The sequence below is a fragment of the Mobula birostris genome, chromosome 27 (genome assembly GCF_030028105.1).
Source record: "Mobula birostris isolate sMobBir1 chromosome 27, sMobBir1.hap1, whole genome shotgun sequence".
Classification (NCBI taxonomy): Eukaryota; Metazoa; Chordata; class Chondrichthyes; order Myliobatiformes; family Myliobatidae; genus Mobula; species Mobula birostris.
The window spans coordinates 4238669-4256416 of record NC_092396.1 but is presented as its reverse complement, the minus strand read 5'-3'; the positions used below and the strand labels follow the sequence as shown (position 1 = coordinate 4256416).

The following is a 17748-nucleotide window of genomic DNA, read 5'->3' as shown; positions in this document are numbered from 1 at the left end:
AGTCTTCACAGTTCAAAGTAAATTTATTACCAAAGTCACCAAATACAACGCTGAGATTCATTTTCTTGTTGCCACATTCAACAAATCCATAATTAAATAATAAATAATAACCATAATAGAATCAATGAATGACCACATCAACTTGGGCATTCAAACCATATACAGAAGACACAAACTGTGCAAGTACAAACAGAAAGAAATAATAATAATAAATAAGCAATAAATATTAAGAACATGAGATGAAGAGTCCTTGAAAGTGAGTCCATTGATTGTGGGAGTAAAATTTGATGAGGCAAGTAAAGCTGAGTGAAGTTATCCCCTTTATTTCAAGAGCCTGATGAGTGAGGGGTAGGAAGTGTTTCTGAACCTGGTGGTGTGGGTTCTGAGGCTCCTGTATCTTCTTCCTGGTGGCAGCAGCGAGAAGGCAGCATGTCCAGGGTGGTGGGGGTCCCTGATGATGGATGCTGCTTTCCTGTGACAACGTTCCATGTAGATGTGCTCACTGGCAAGGAGGTGTTTACCCCTGGTGGAATGGGCCATATCTACTACTTTTTGGAAAATCTTTAAATCAGAAATTAGCAATTTTGGATGCATACATAATTGCTTGGTGAAACTGTAATGGTTACTCGAGGATTAAAGATCCATTATTTATTCTTCTATTGGATTGTACAGCAGTTAGGTTGCTCTCAATTCCTTTGAGGCTATTTCACCTCTAAGTGTTCTTTATCTCTGGAATTTGTGACTGTGTCGTAGCCGTAACCAGTATGGTCTAATAACTTTCTCAAGCTCACTGGCACCAGATTCAGATATACTTATCATGTGCACATCGAAACAAACACTGAAATGTGTTGTTTGCATTAACAGCCAACACAACCGAAGGATGTGCTGGGGGTAGCCCTTAAGCGTTGCCACACCTTCCATGCCAACATAGCTTACCCACCATGTTTAGCAGACCAACGCAAACAACAGCAACAAATCAACCAGAGCAAAACAACCTCCTTCCCACCCACTGCCCTCACATACAAAACAGCCCCTTTCCAACCCACCCAACCACTGCCCCCTCCAGTACACAAAGTCGTAAAAACTGCTGTGTGAATGCTGGATTTTTTCTTCTTTTAACTCGATTCGTACTGTGCTCATTGCTGTCCTCAGGGAGGACATACAGGAGCCTGAAGAGACACACTCAATATTTTAGGAATACCTTCCTCCCCTCCGCCATCAGATTTCTGAATACACCATGAACATCGTCTCACCTTTTGCTCTCCTTACGTATTTTTAATATTTTCCTTACTATAAGTTATAGTGATTTTTTATATATTATACTGTACAGCCACCACAAAACAATTTAATGACATATGTCACTGATAATGAACCTGATTCTCATTCTGTATTATACTGTCCTATGAACAGTCAACCACTATTATTGAATGCCATAAGATTCGGTGCATCCAAGCTTTTGAGTTTTGTAATTCCATTTAAACAAGATCCACATATTCAGGCCACCGGGTGTATGGAAAATACAAAGTATTGAATTTAACTTCTAATGGCAATGTTTTTTTGCCACAGTGACAGAGGAGTTATGGGACCCTAAAGGTGATAGTAAGTGTTTTCGGTGTTAATTATCAGTGTGGAGTTCTGTGCTTGTTCTTTTAACGTATGTTTATTTTTGTCTTTAGTGAGAAAGCTATACAAGTTAATTATTTTGAGCTGAGCATCAAAACAGAAGCAACGCAGGGCCTGATTCTATGGAGCGGGAAGATTGCTGAGAGATCAGACTACATTGCGCTGGCTGTAGTTGATGGCTTTGTGCAGATGACGTATGACCTTGGGTCGAAACCGGTCATTCTCTGGTCTACAGTGCCAGTTAACACCAATCAGTGGGTCCGGATCAAAGCTAACAGGTAATGCTTAATGACATTGAATATAGGAGTGAGGGGATCCCTTCGTCAAGCATGTTCCAATAGACAGGATCTCCGGTGGCCACCCATTTCAATTCAATTTCCTATTTCCATTATAACATGTCAGTCCATGTCCTCCTTTACTGCCATGATGAGGCCACACTCAGGTTGGAGGAGCAACGCGTTATATTTCACCTGGGTAGCCTCCAACCTGACGGCATGAACGTCAATTTCTCTAACTTCCATTAATTTCTTCCCCTTCCTCTTTCTCACTTTTTCCATTCCCCAATCTGATTAGCCTCTGATCACTCTCCCCCTCACCTGGCCTCACCTGTAAGTGGCCAGCTTGTACTCCTTCCCCTCCCTCCACCATCTCTAATATTTTAGTAAATGTCAAAACTTTACATGAATGTGCTAGAAATTCAAAATATTATATATCTATCAAATCTATGTTTATATAATTGGTGTTTTCCCCATGTGTAGAATCAGATTTTGTTATCTGATTGTAATAGTATTATTTAATGTTTGTATAATAATTCAACGTAGAGCATTTAGAACTTAGAACATAAATATAGAACATATCGAACATGGAACGGTGCAACATAGTACAAGCTGTTAGGCCCATGGTATTTGCCATTTTAAAAAATGTTCTTGACTCAAGTCTCAGATTAGATTCAAGGGGCCACATGGCCCAATTCTGCTCCTATGACTTATGGTCTGTTCTAAACTCAATCTACCAGGGGTTCCCAACTTTTTTTATGCCATGAACCAATACCATTAAGCAAGAAGTCCATGGAGCCCAGGTTGGGAACCACTGAACCCTTCTCTCCTACATAGATTTTCATAACTTCTATTGTATCTCTTTATGTTTTCCTACAAGTGCCTACACAAAAATGTATTTCAAGGTAGTAGATGGGGATATATATGTTTTTTGATAATAAATGTACTTTGACTTTGATATTGACAACATTATCATTGTGTTAACTCATTTTAGTTTTATGTTGGCTTCATTGTGTGTGTGTACTGACTAACCAACAGAAAACACAGATATGGGACTTTACAAGTGGGAAATGAAGCCCCCGTAACCGGGTCGTCTCCTGTTGGTGCCACACAGCTGGATACAGACGGAGCACTCTGGCTTGGTGAGTTGGCGACCATGATACTTGACCATTGCCTGTTGATCCAGCAACGAATGGCAAAGTGTTTAGGTGGAATCAAGTCAGGATGCTATTCAGAGTGGAGATGTAACATGGTAGATTGTGAGGCCAAGAGTCCATTTATTGTGTCGGGGAGTGTTCAATATCCTTATAACAGCGGGGTGGAAATTGTCCTTAAGCCTTGTGGTATTTGGTGGGGTGGAGCTTTTGGCCCCACATCACCAGCTTCAGGAACAGTTATTACCCTTCAACTATCAGGTTCCTGAACCAGCGAGGGTAACTCCATATTTCGTCATATTATGTCTGGGTAGCCTCCAACCTGACAGTATGAACATCGATTTCTCTGAATTCCAGTAGTTTCTCCCCCCATCCAGCCTGACTTCTTTTTCCATTCCTCATTCTGGCTACCCTCTCACCCCTTCTCTTCACATTAGCTCCATCTGGTGCCCCTCCTCCTTCCCTTTCTCCCATGATTCACTGTCCTCTCCCGTCAGGTTCATTCTTCTTTGGCCTACGTTTCTATAGAACTCAGTTACACCCACCTACCCTCCCCCTCAACGGTTTCACCTATGATACCTTCTTCTTCAGCCCTTTAATTTTTCTACCTATCACTTCCCACCTTTCACTTCATTCTACCTCCCCCACCCACCCACTTCTCCCCTATCTTGTCTCACCTATCACCTGTTAGATTGTACTTCACATTCTTATTCTGGCTTCTTCCCCCTTCCTTTCCAGTCCTGACGAAGGGCCTCAGCCTGAAGCTTTGACGGTCTATTGCTCTCCACTGAAGCTGCCTGACCTGCTGAGTTCTTTACACTTTTTTTTTAATAATATCTTGCCTGTAACTCTACCCAATACTCCCAAGTGTGGCCTGACCAACGTCTAACATAACTGCAATATGACTTCCCAACTTCTGTACTCAATGTTGTGACTAATGGCTGTCTTTTGCACTATTTATTTACTTTATATGGTTATGTTTATGCCTTGCACAATACTGCTACTGCAAATTAACAGATTTCACAACATTTAACAGTAAGAAACTGGACTGTGATTCTGAAGGCCAGTATGAAAAATACATTCTCCTCCACCCCGTATATCTGTAACACTGCCTTCAGTGAACTATGCACCTACAATCCTAGCCCCCTCTGTTCTTTAGTACTTCCCAGGGCCCAACTATTCACTATTTAAGTCCTACTTCTGCATCAATTAGTTCCAGTTTATTGTCATCTGACTGTACATATATACAACCAAACAAAACAAAGTTCCTCCAGGCCACAGTGCACCCACATAAAATATTACCATAAATCAGTTAATAAAATATAATTCAAAATACACATTGTGTGCAGCACAGGTAAACAGTAAATGATACAGTAAACATCAAACAGTTCACTGTCCTAGTGATAAGATCTCAGTGGTGTCAGGGTATTCATTAGTCTCACAGCCTGAGGGAAGAAGCTGTTACCCAGTGCGTTAGTCCTAGTCCTGATGCTCCTGTACCTGCTTCCTGATGGTAGTGGGTCAAAGAGATTGTGGGATGGGTGGTAGGGATCCTCAACAATGGTTTGGACCCTTTGTGTGCAACGCTCCTGGTAAATGTCACAAATAAGTCAAAGGGAGACCCCAGTGATCCTCCCAGCAGTTTTAGTGAAGTCTCCATTGAAGATGAGTAAATTAATATTGTAAACATCAATGATCAACTTTACTGTGAGGAGGAAGAACAGGCTGCACACCAGTAAAGTCTGCACTTAAGCTGTTTCGACATTCAGGATCCTGGCCATTGTTATTTCACAGGATTTCATGTGGGAGTATCATATCATCTTCATTAACAAAAGGGCTCAGCTGAGGATGTACTTCATGAGGAATTTGGTCAAGTTCCATCTTCCCTGGAACATCCTGCCGCAATTCTACACTGCCATCATCGAGAGCATCCTCACATCAGCCATTACCGTCTGGTTTGGTGCAGCATCCTCTCATAGTGTACACAAACTACAGTGAACTGTCAGGGCAGTAGAAAGGATCATAGGCTGCCATCTATCATCACTTTATTCACCATATATATTTACATGGATTAGGAATTTGCTGGGGTGCAACATGCAACAAACAACAACATTCAACAATTACAAAGAATAAAAAATATAAAAAGTAAAGTTAGAGGATAAAGTACAGATATGAAATAAAATGTGCATAAATACCAGCATTTGTTTACAATGGAAACTGCATTATAAAAAGCGGTTTAAAGTGTTTACAGTGCCATGCAGTGACGTGGATAATAGGTAGAGGGGGTGGGGGATAACTAGAATGATTGATCAGATTAACTATATGGGGGAATAACCTTTAAGAAGGCATAACGTCTTTGTTTTAGTAGCCCTATAGTGCTCTCTTGAAGGGAGCTTTTGAAAAAGACAGTTTGCAGGGTGGGTAGTGTCCGCAATGAATTTTCCAGTCTGCTCACTTCCTCGTCCTGGACACATACGTGCTGAAGAAACAATTTTCTTAGATCCTCCAGTGTGAATACGTTCTTTCAGATGGTCATACCCTTAAGGAGCACCCTGAGCTCAAAATAACCCATTCTAAAATAGAACATAGAACATTACAACACTGTGCAGGCCTTTGTTGTGCTGAACCTTCTCCAAGATTAGTCTAACCCTTCCTTCCAAGTAGCCCTCCATTTTCCTATCATTCATATTCCGTAAATGTCCCTAATGTATCTACATCTACCACCACCACTGGCACAACGTACGACTCACCCTACACTCTCTGTTACCATGGGCTTTTGGGAGGGAGCTGCTTGAACATGGTTATCTGTCACCGTGGGGGGTGGGGGGGAGGGTGGAACATAGAACATAAAACATTACAGCACAGTACAGGTCCTTCAGCCCACGGTGTTGTGCCGACCTTTTAATCTACTCCAAGATCAACCTGATCCTTCCCTTCCCTACAGCCCTCTATTTTCTTTCATCCATGTCCCTGAAATATCCCTAACTCACCTATCACTGGTTTAGTTATGTATTAATTGGGATTCAACCATGTTGATCTGAATCATTACAATTACGAGATCCTTGGCTGATAATGCAAAATTCCCAATAATATAGTGAGGTCTGCTTTAGCAAAAGTGCAGAAATTAAAGATCCGATCTGTGCAAGGCTTTTAGTGTTATCAGACACAGTTCTCACAGATAAATGCTCTTGTCGTCTAGGTGGAATCGAGAAGCTGGCTCTTGGAAGCCGATTGCCGAAGGCTTACAGCACTGGATTTATAGGCTGCATAAAGGATGTGATTGTTGATCGACAGGAGCTCCAATTAATCGAAGACGCCTTGAATAATCCCACAATATTACACTGTCCAGCCAAAAAATGAACAGGCTATGCCTACTGCTGTAATTATTTTCTATTTTTGTATACTTTTATTGCTTTTTATATTGAAAATGTTTTTTTTTGTTGCAGTATATCAAGCTAATCTCACAAGCAAACCAAACGATCAAAACGTCCTCGGCTATAGCTACACTGTACACAGTTAGTTCGGTTGTACTTGAACCTGTGATATTTGGTGCTGGTGTTATCTACTGTCTTCATTGAATTGATTTGCTCCACAATCTAAGAACTAGTTCAGCCCTTCTAAGTCAAGTTCAAGTTTATTGTCACATGTATACTGCTAAATGAAACAACATTCTTCCAGACCAAGGTGCACAACACAGTACATATAATTCACTCGCAACACAAATGTGTAATATTTCCACAAATAATAAGTTGCATTCATGACACAAGTTGAAAAGTAAACAGTATAATGCTACTGTTGCATCATGTGTGATGAGACCTGGGTGGTGACAGAGAGTTCAGTAGCCTCATGGCATGGGGGGGGAAGCTGTTTCCCATCCAAACAGTTCTTGTCCTAATGCTACAGTACCTCCTGCCTGATGGTAGGGGGTCAAAGAAATTACTGGACAGATGGGAGGGATCATTAAGGGCTCTACATACACAGAACTCCTGATAAATATCTCTAATTGTTATCAGAAAGATCCCAATGGTGATTGGTAGCATTCAGCACCATTATGATCACTTACCATGGTGCGAATATGATAGACTTGGTTACTTATTTGTCCCCTTGTGTCAAATTACCACACCCAATAAAACTCCAGATATTGTTTATTCCTTTGCTTGTAATAAACGATGCCATTTTGTTTGTTCAATTATATACTTCTTTGAGAATTAGATAATTAGACATGTCACAAGACTGAATGAGGCAATGCAAAATGTATTTGTGGAAACTAGAGATGGGAAATTATTACTCAAAAGCAAATGCAACTGGTGTGGAGCCTTTCCCTTTTGCAAATATCAATGAGAGATGTCATCAAATTAATCAGGACCTGTAATATTTTTTAAATAGATTTTCACAATAATACTAGGCAGCACAGTAGCATAGCGGTAAGTACATCGCTTCACAGTGCCAATGACCTGGGTTCAACTCCTGTCACTGACTGAAAAGAGTTTGTACGTTTTCCCACATGGCCGCATGGGTTTCCTTCCACATTCCAAAGTTGTATAGAACATAGGTTAATTAGTCACATGGGTGTAATTGGTTGGCATGGATTCGTTAGGCCAGAAGGGCCTGTTACTGAGCTATATCTCTAAATACCTAAATAATCTTCAATTAAATGTTTGACATCATCGCGCTTCTGCTCGAAACATTTTTGACTAATTTTATAGTTAAGACGAAGAAAATTTGGATTAGATAAAGTAATGCAATCTTTTGTGAAATATTATTGGAGCCTCGATATTGATATGCGTTCCTTCATTCTGTCCGTAATATATTGCTCACTGTTCTTTACAGCAATCCCACAAATTGAGGTAAACATTTACTGCTTTCCATTGACAGGCAAAATGTGGAAAACGTATAAAAACTTCGGTTCCATTTGGAGATCCTTTTATAATGTGCTGACATTATGATTTTCCAGGCACAGAAATAACTCCACTCCTTGTGTTACTGACTGTGTATAGTGTTGGCCAGTGTGTGACAATGCTTTTCGCATGACACTTGTGAGATTGCATGTGGCCTGAAGGTCTTGGACTGTGAAAAATAAGCCGATATTGTAAGGGTGATGGATAAAGACCAGTATTCTGATAGAAATGATAGTCAAGAAGCAAAAAGCTTTGTTCCACATGTGGCATGCCACTGAACCAGCCCTATTATATAATTTTGTCCAAAGCTGCTGCTTGTTGTAGATGTACCACATCTAGAGACTTGGCCAGTGGAAACTCCATGGGCATTGGTAAAGCTGTATCCACTTGGGGCTGTTGGGGAAGGTTTGCTGAAAATGAGCTTTGCTTTACTGAATTATGAAATTCTTCTTCTTCTAAAGCCTGTCACCCCTACTGGGGCATAGGCCACCGACAGTAGCTTGCCGGAGTCCTCATTCTGGGCCAGTCTTTCAAGTCCAGGTGTAGCCCATCTATATGACTTCTAGGCAAAGATCCTCCCTCTCCCAGGGTTGAGGTCTTTGGAGCTCCTGTTGGCGTTTCTGTAGCTCTGGGTTTTTATGGGATGGGGTTGTTAGCCCCTTGCCCAATCCTCCCCCTTTCGCAGCCGGGCTTGGGGGCCATCCATGGCAGAGTTAACTACAAAATACGCCAAGGATTTTGCAAGTAGCCATGAATGTGTCTAGACTGCTGTAAAAAATTTGGTCTTTGCAATGTGCACTGATTCAGATTGGGATACTCGTCATCAGCTTTAGTCAGTGGTGTTTTTTTTTAAATCTCTAACTCCATCATGTGATTTTTTTTCTTTCCATAGGAAGTACAGTTCAGCCTTAACAATTAGTATGCATTCCTGGTATTTCCATATATTATATGACAGTCCAACGCATTTCATTATATGGCCCTGTGGTGAGGTAGCCTATAAGGAATTTGTTAGAAGTGAGAGGAGATAATGCATTGCAAGGAGAGGTAAAGTGTCTGCCTATTGTAGATGATGATAAAGACCGGAATGTTCTTCTAATACGCAAATGTTCTTCATGGTAGCGTGGCAGCGAGACGCTATTACAGCTTGGGGCATCAGAGTTTGGAGTTCAACTCCGACGCCCTGTGTAAGGAGTTTGTACGTTCTCCCCATGTGATCATGTGGGATTCCTCCCACAGTCCAAAGACGTACTGATTAGTAGGTTAATTGGTCATTGTAAATTGTCCTGTTAAATAGGCGGGTTGCTGGGCGTGGCGGCTCGTTGGGCCGGAAGTGCCTGTTCTGTGCTTTATCTCGAAATAAAAATAAATAATTATTTTGAAGGCCTTCCCCATTGCTGGAGCTGGCATGTTTTATAACGTAACTTGGCCAAAAGATAGTCTGCAAAGGGCAATGACATTTGTAAGGCCTCACAGTGTGATATTGTCATCTGTTCGGTCTATAATTAATTTAGGTGGTTGCCGTGGTTTCAATCACTGTCATCAAGTCGCAGGTTTCTCTGCAATATTGTTTATTTTGATGCTTTTATCAAATGACCTCCGGCCCTTTGCAGTGACCCAAAATTTCTGTACCCTGTTGACCTTAGCTTGCTTACTGCACCATTATTACCTGCGGCAGCAAGCACCCGGCCCTCTGAAACACAGGTCACTCAGTTTGAGGGGAGTCCATGGAATGATCTTGCTTGTTTGTCAAACTGGGAATTAAAGAGATCAAGTGAAAAAAAGAAACATTCCAAATGCTGTGTCTTGTCTTCAGAGATGTTTGTGAGAAAAGTGTGGGGGGGGCACGTGGGGAGGCCTGAGAAATGCCTTAAAATGCCAAGTTCGCCAACCATGCGGTGAACCCCACCTGCACACACCTTGTGTGGTGCACATATTTTTATTTGATGTTCTATTGCTGATGTTTTAACTCTAGTGTAAAAATTATTCAAGCCCTTTTTTTTTAAAAAATGAAGAAAGAAATTGCTGGTTTTATTTATGTGTTTCCATACAATGTATTTTCAGGTACATGGTCATTGAAAACTGCTGTAATTAATCTGTAAGGACACGACACAGTATGTGATCAGCATGATGTAACCATTACTAACTTTATTACTCGTGTTGTTTGGCCAATCATCATGAAATAAAATGTAAAACTTCGAAACATATTTGATTCCCCTCTTTGTGTGGAGACGTTTTCATTCAAGTACAGGGTAGTGTAGCAATTAGTGCATTTGCTTTACATCACCTGCTGTAAGACCGGTATTCAGTTCTTGCCGCTGTCTGTAAGGAGTTTGTACATTTTCACCGTGGTGGTTTCCTCTGGGCACTCTGGTTTCCCTCCACGTTCCAAAGGCATACAGTTAGGGTGAGTGCATTGAGGGCATGCTATGTTGACCGTTGGCACCAGAGATACGGTGACACTCACAGACTGCCCAGTACAATCATCCCTGATCTGATTTGATGCAAACATCACACTTCACTGTATATTTCATTGTGCGTGTGACAAATAAAGCTAATAATTTTTTTTTGTAATATGTTCAGATTCTGCACTATAGTCATGACCAAAACAAATGCAGAATTCTGTGGATCATAAACACAGGAGATTCTGCAGATGCTGGAAATCTCAAGCAGCACAAACAAAATGCTGGAGGAACTCAATTAGGCAGCATCTATGGAGGGGAGCAAACAGTCGATGTTTCAGGCCAAGACCTCAACTGTTCATTCCTCTCAATAGACTTGCCGAGTTCCTCCAGCACTTTGTGTGTGTCACAGAAAACCAAATTCAAGTTTAAGTTTATAGTCATCTGACTGTACATATATATAACCAAACAAAACAGACCATGATGCACCCACAAAACATATATCACAGATTGCATATAAAACAAAATATTAAAATAAATGAGTTAATAAAGTTGCTATTAATTAGTTACCGATTCAAAGATGTCTCTAGTGCACAGCAGAGTCAAACAGTATAAGTGTAGACAGCAAACAGCGCACTGTCCTACTGATGAGACCTCAGTGGATGCAGGATATTCATTAGTCTGAAGGAAGAAGCTCTTACCTAGTCTGACAGTCCTAGTCCCGTTGCTCTTGTACCCTCAATCTGACAGTATTGGGTCAAAGAGATTGTGGGATGGGCAGTAGGGATGCTCAATAATGCTTCGGGCCCTTTGTTTGCAACACTCCCGGTAAATGTGGGAAGGAAACCCCAGTGATCCTCTCTGTGGATACCGGACAATCTGAGATAAATAGTCCAGGGGTAGCAAAAGGAAAAGAGAAGGCAGCTACAAACAATATGGTGTTGGAGCTCCAGAGAAAGTACGGTGCAGGTAGACAATAAGCTGCAAGGATCATGATGAGGTAGATTGGGAGCTCAAGCGTTCATCTTTAGTATACAGAGATCTGTTCAAGAGTCAGATAACCGGGGGTGGGGGGGGGGGAAGGCCTTGGTCCATACTCTCGGGGTTTTGTATATTCTGCCCAAAGGGAGAGGGGAGAACAGAGAAATATCTGGGAAGGGAGGGATAATGTTATTGTATTTTCTGGCACAGAGCAGTTCTGTTGGTAAACATATCGGTGAGTGTCCAATGTGGCAGGAATGGAACATTTCTACTTTCTGAGCACGCTGAAGAGCACTGGTCGATATGTCATTCTACAGGTGTGCAGTTGAGAGCATCCTAACATGCTGCATCACTGCATGGTACAGAAACTGCACTAGGGCGGACCGGAAGCCTCTACAACGGGTGGTGAAAGCTGCCCAACGCATCACCAGCACCAGCCTACCTGTCAAAAGCACATGCATACAGAAAGGTGCTGGAGAAAGGCCAATAACATCAAATCCCACCCGCTGTGCTCACCCTGCTTGGTCCATTCCCATCAGGGAGGAGGCTACGTAGCATCCTACATAGCCAGGACCACCAGACTCAAAAACAGTTACTTCCCCCAAGCAGTAAGGCTGATCAACACTTAACCCTCCCATCCACACCCCCAACCACCACTACTTTATCGTTTCCTGTCAGAGTCACCTTATGCACTGACACTTCCGTGCCTGGTGTCACCTTATGGACATACAATTAATCTATGTATATAAGCTATCTTATGTATTTATATTATTGTGCTTTTTAATTATTGTGTTCTTTATCTTATTGTGTTTTTTGTGCTGCATTGGATCCAGATTAATAATTATTTTGTTCTCCTTTACACTAGTGTACTGGAAATGATGTTGAATATTAAACAAACAAACATACAAAGCACAGGGAGTGCAGATGAAGTCCACAGAGGGGAGGCTGATTTGTGTGATAGACTGGGCTGCATCCACAAGCCCTAGTGCATCCAGATAGGATGTTTCTTCTATGGTGCATCTGTAAAAATTGGTGAGGGTCTTTGGAGACATGCCAAACTTAAAAGACATTGCTTATGAAGAACTGTAAGTTCTTTGTAAAATGTAAACTAGATCATATTTGAGAATCATTCATGAGTCAAAAAAAAAGAGCATGTCAGACAAATAAAAGAAATGAACTGCACAGGGAAGAGAAAAAGATAAAAAGTTAAGTTGCAGTTTCAAAAAGAGCACTAATTTGCTTGCTGTTAATGAAAAATCTGATAATGATGAGAGTGATGCAGGACTAGATTTACAACGTGAAAATTAAATATAGACAAGCAAAAGGGCCTACACCAGAAGTTTTTAAGCAAATTAATAAAAATGGAATTGGACACTGGGTTAGCTGTATCAGTCATTCCATAAAGTGAGTTTGAACGGCATTTCAAAGATACTGAAGCCTGCAGATATCCAACTGAGAACGTTTACTGGAGAAAAGGTACCTCTTGTGGGATTGACATCCTTAACAGTGAAATACAAAAACCAACAAGCCACATTGGGCTTGTATGTGGTAAAAGCAGGAGAGTTAGCATTGTGGGGCTGTGATTGCCTGAGATAACTACAACTTGATCCATCCACCATTTGTATGTCACATCTCCTGAAATAGAGTCAACTAAAGGCAAATCAAGAAAGGTTCTGGGTGATGCCACAGCAGTGTTCAAGGATGGCATTGGAAAACTCAAATATATCAAGGGTAAAATAGTGTTAAATGAAAATGCCACACACAAGTTTTGTCAAGCTCGTCCCATTCTTTATATCGTCTGTGAAAAAGTAGCCAGTGAGCTAGATCATATGGAGGCTGAAAGAATTCTTTGGATTGAGTGGACCCCATGGGAAATGCCAATGGTCTCGGTAGCTAAGAAGAATGGGTCTGTAAGGATCTGTGGTGGTTTTAAGGTCACCATTAACACAGTATTGAAAATAGATCAATACCCAATGCGCAGAATACAGGATATTTTTACAAAACTTTCTGGACGAGGCAACTTCAGCAAAGCAGACTTAGCTGAGGCCTACCTACAAATGGAGATGGAAAAAGAATCCGAAGTGTTTCTCACCATAAACACTCACAAAGGCTTTATTGTTATAATAGGCTTAGTTTGGAGTAACATCTTCTCCTGCAGTCTGGCAGAAAGCTATGGACCAGGTGTTGCAAGGCTGTTCAAACACTCAGTGTTACCTGGATGACGACATTGTTACTAGTAAGGACGACAAGGAACATCTCCAAAATCTCATGACAATGTTAAAAAGATTAAAAGATCATGGGCTCAGTACACAATGCAACAAGTGTGAATTATTTAAACCAAGCCTCACTTACTGTGATCACACCATTGATGGTCAAAGATTACGTTAAGTGTACTGAGAAAATCCAAGCAGTGGTAGATGTCCCAAGGCCAAAGGATGTGTCACTGTTGCAGTTCTTTTGTTAAGATTTGTCAATTACTATAGTAGGTTCCCAAGCCTGGCAACTGGGCTCCACCTCTTGTAAGTATTACTACAGATCAGGAAGAAATGACAATGGACATAGCAGTGTGAGTTGGTTTTCAAAAAGACAAAGGAATTGGTGATGTCAGACACTGTACTCACACACTATAATCCACATCATCTAGTGAAGCTTGCCCATGATGCTTTGCCTTATGGTATAATTGCAGTAACGTCACATGTTATGAGTGAGGGAAGTGAACGTCCCATGGTTTTTGCTCCCTTACCATTGCAGAGAAAAATTACGCACAGATTGACAAAGAGGCCTTGAGTCTGATTTGGGGTGTAAAATGATTCAACCAGTAGTTGTATGGGAGGGACTTTACCCTTGTTACTGATCATCAATGACTCGCATCCATTTTCAATCCATAAAAGGGTGCTCCACTAACAGCAACAACATGGATATGGAGATGGGCTGTTTCTTGAAGGACACAATTACAAGATTGAATTCAAGAGCATGACTAATCATGGAATTGCTGAGGGATTGTCCATTTGCCATTGGAAAAGCAAATACTTGAAAATGGTACAAAACACACCCCTCAACATATTCTCCCTAACTCAAATCAAGCCTCCCTGTTTTGCAAAGATGATCCAAAGGAAAACCAGAAAAGACCCCATACTATCTCAGGCAACCTAAAAAGGTTGGAATGCGCAACAGAATTCCCAGTCCCCCCCTTTTTACCAATGCCGGGATGAACTTGCTCTTGACGGAGGTTGGAGATTGAGAGTTGTACCATCCATGCTGAGAGCTAAAGTGTTGGAGGAGCTACATGCTATCTAGGCATGGTCAAAATGAAAGCGTGAAGCTTTGTCTGGTGGCCTAGAATAGGTTAGCAGATTGAGCAGCTTACCATGCAATGTTCGGGATGCCAACATGTCTAGAAGATGCTCAGAGCAGCTTCTCTCCATCCCTGGCGGAGGATTCATGTGGATTTTGCTGTACCATTCATAGGCAACAATTTCTGGTAGTAGTTGATGCATCTACTAAGTGGCCAAAAGTGTTCCCAATAGCCTCCACTACAGCCTCGCACACTGTTGAGAAGCCTCTTCTCAAGTTTGGTATTCCAGAACACTTAGTCAGTGACAACGGACCACAGTCTGTTGCAGAACGGTTTCAGCCATTTCTGAAAATGAATGTTATAAGACATATTACATCTGCACTGTACCACCCAGCTACAAATGACTTGGTGGAACGTTTTTTTTTCCAGAGTCTAAAGTATGCATTACAAGCATCCGTTAGTCTTGCGAGACCATGGACCTGCACCTGGGAAGTCTTCACTCTCCAGGGCGCAGGCCTGGGCAAGGTTGTATGGAAGACCAGCAGTTGCTCATGCTGCAAGTTTCTCCTCTCCACGACACCAATGTTGTCCAAGGGAAGGGCATTAGGACCCATACAGCTTGGCACCAGTGTCGTCGCAGAGCAATGTGTGTTTAAGTGCCTTGCTCAAGGACACAACACGTTCCCTCGGCTGGAGCTCGAACTCACGACCTTCAGGTAGCTAGTCTAATGCCCTTAACCACTTGGCCAGCAGAACACACTACACTAACACTGAATCAGAAGCTCACCAATTCCCTCCTTGCATATCGCAATGCAGCACACTCCACAGCCAGAACTCACCAGCTATGCTGTTCCTGGGTCATCCCTTGCGTTGATGCTTAGATCTCCTCAAACCCTATCTCAGAGGGAGTATGGAGGACAAACAGCTGAGACAAATTGAAGCAACACACACAAAATTCAGAAGGAACTCAGAAGGCCTGGCAGCATCTATGGAAAAGAGTAAACAGTCGATGTTTCGGGCCGAGACCCTTCATCATCAGGACTGGGAAAAAAAAGATGCAGAGTCAGCGTTGGAAGGTAGGGGGAAGGGGAGGGAGAAACACAAGGTGACAGGTGAAATGGGGGGGGAGGGGTGAAGTAAAGAGTTGGGAAGTTGATTGGTGAAAGAGATACAGGGCTGAAGAAGGGAATCTAATAAGAAGAGACAGAAGGCCATGGAAGAAAGGGGAAGGAGCACCAGGGGAGGCAATGGGCAGGCAAGGAGATAAGGTGAGAGGGGGAGAAGGGGATGGGGAATGGCAAAAAGTGGGGGGGGGGGTCAATACCGGAATTTCGAGAAAGTGATGTTCATGTCATTAGGTTGGAGGCTACCCAGATGGAAGATAAGGCATTGCTCCTCCAACCATCGCGACAGTAGAGGAGACCATCGACTGACATGTTGGAATTGGAATGGGAAGTGGAATTAAAATGGGTGACCACTAGGAGATCTCACATTTTCTGCAGACGGGTGTAGGTACTCGGCGAAGTGCTCTCCCAATCTACATTGGGTCTCAGCGATAGGCCACACCGGGAGCACCGGCAGACAAATTGAAGGCTCCTCAAAGACGGAGGTTTGATGTTTCACTCCTGTACAAGTGGTCCTAGTGAGGGACTACGGTGGTGATCAGAAGTGGGTATTTGGTAAGATTAAGGACAGAACTGGACCTCTCTCCTACACAGTGGATTTGCGTCTGATGACAGCTGGAGATGACACATTGATCAGTTGAGGAGAGCAGAGTGTAATCGTTAGAAAAGAGCTGTCAAGACCACTTCCTGCAGTCTCAGAGTCAACTCCTACACCCACCACAGAGGAAGCCCTAGAACCTGAGATTGTTTCACAGCCGCAAGTCTCACTTACCAAGCAGAGTGACCCTCCCTTGTCAGGAAAGACATTATTGCACAAGTGTACAAAATGCTCCACAGTGAAGAAATCTTTTAGCATGAAGGGGGCAATTTAAAATTTACTTTGCTGTGGATGTCTGTATAGTAGTTGTATTATCTAGTATACTGTGTATATAGTTGAGATGCATTCCATATTGTTGGAGTTCATAGCTATGCAGAAGGGTGTTGTGTATTTAATATTTCAGTAATATTTGAGCATATTGTAAATATATTGTTTGATTAAACTTGCAAGTTATTTTTTAAAGTATTTGTTAAAGAGTGGCATGTCATCACGCCACCACCTGATATGTGCATGCCTTGCTTAAGGTAAAAACTAAATTAGCACAAGTCCTCCTGGGCTCCCATCTTTTCCTTACAATTAGTTTTACGTTTCGGTATTAAAAATAATAGAACTAGATTAATTGGACACAATTGGGTGGCGCAGGTTCATTGGGCCAGAAGGACCTGTTACTGTACTGTATCTCTAAATAAAACTAAAATTAAAGTTGATGAATATTGCAGATTTATTGATGTTCATTGATGTCTCTCTCTCTCTCTGGCTATCTATCCAATGTATTGAAATACTAGAATCAAAAATGCAAAGGTACACCCACAACTCTCTGTTGTTTCTAGTAGTCTCGGGCAATACCAAACTATGATACGTAATGTGTAAATGGCATAGTATTTATGCATCACAGATTGAGAGTCATAGAAAAGTACAGCACAGAAACAGACCCTTTGGTCCATCTAGACCATGCCAAAAACATTTAAACTGTCTAGTACCGTGGACCTGCACTGGGACTGTAGCTCTCCATCCTTGTACCTACCCAAACTTTGCTAAAATGTTGATATCGAGCTCACATGCACCACTTAGGCTAGCAGCTTATACCACACTCTCTTTCTTTATTAATCTTTTTATTGATTTTTTAAAAAGGCAAAGATACAGTTGAGGTGAATTAGTTCAAATACATATATCAGTTACATTATAAACCAAGATTAAGATAGACATTGTCAAAATCATAGATAATGTTAAACTAGTGTAAAATATATAATAATAAAAAAGAAAATAACAATTCTCCTCTTACCAGTTTATGAAAAGAAAGGAAAAAGCATTGGATTTTAATGAAAAGAAGAAAAAAACACTACACTATAATAAAACAAAAAAAAAAGGGGCTGGGGAGTCCATTTTGAGGAAATGACAAAA

General features: G+C 41.6%; 1 protein-coding gene across 4 annotated transcripts in view; it reads left to right on the top strand.

Moving 5' to 3' along the window:
• Nucleotides 1-10154, top strand: part of agrn (agrin) — a 546801-nt gene extending 536647 nt beyond the window's left edge. For all 4 annotated transcript variants that reach the window (XM_072245169.1, XM_072245168.1, XM_072245171.1 and 1 more), the window contains 3 exons: nucleotides 1677-1901; nucleotides 2937-3040; nucleotides 6252-10154. In XM_072245169.1, coding sequence (XP_072101270.1) covers nucleotides 1677-1901; nucleotides 2937-3040; nucleotides 6252-6412 — 490 coding nt within the window. In that variant the 3' untranslated portion in view covers nucleotides 6413-10154. The remainder of the gene's footprint in view (nucleotides 1-1676; nucleotides 1902-2936; nucleotides 3041-6251) is intronic.
• The last annotated feature ends 7594 nt before the right edge of the window (nucleotides 10155-17748 follow it).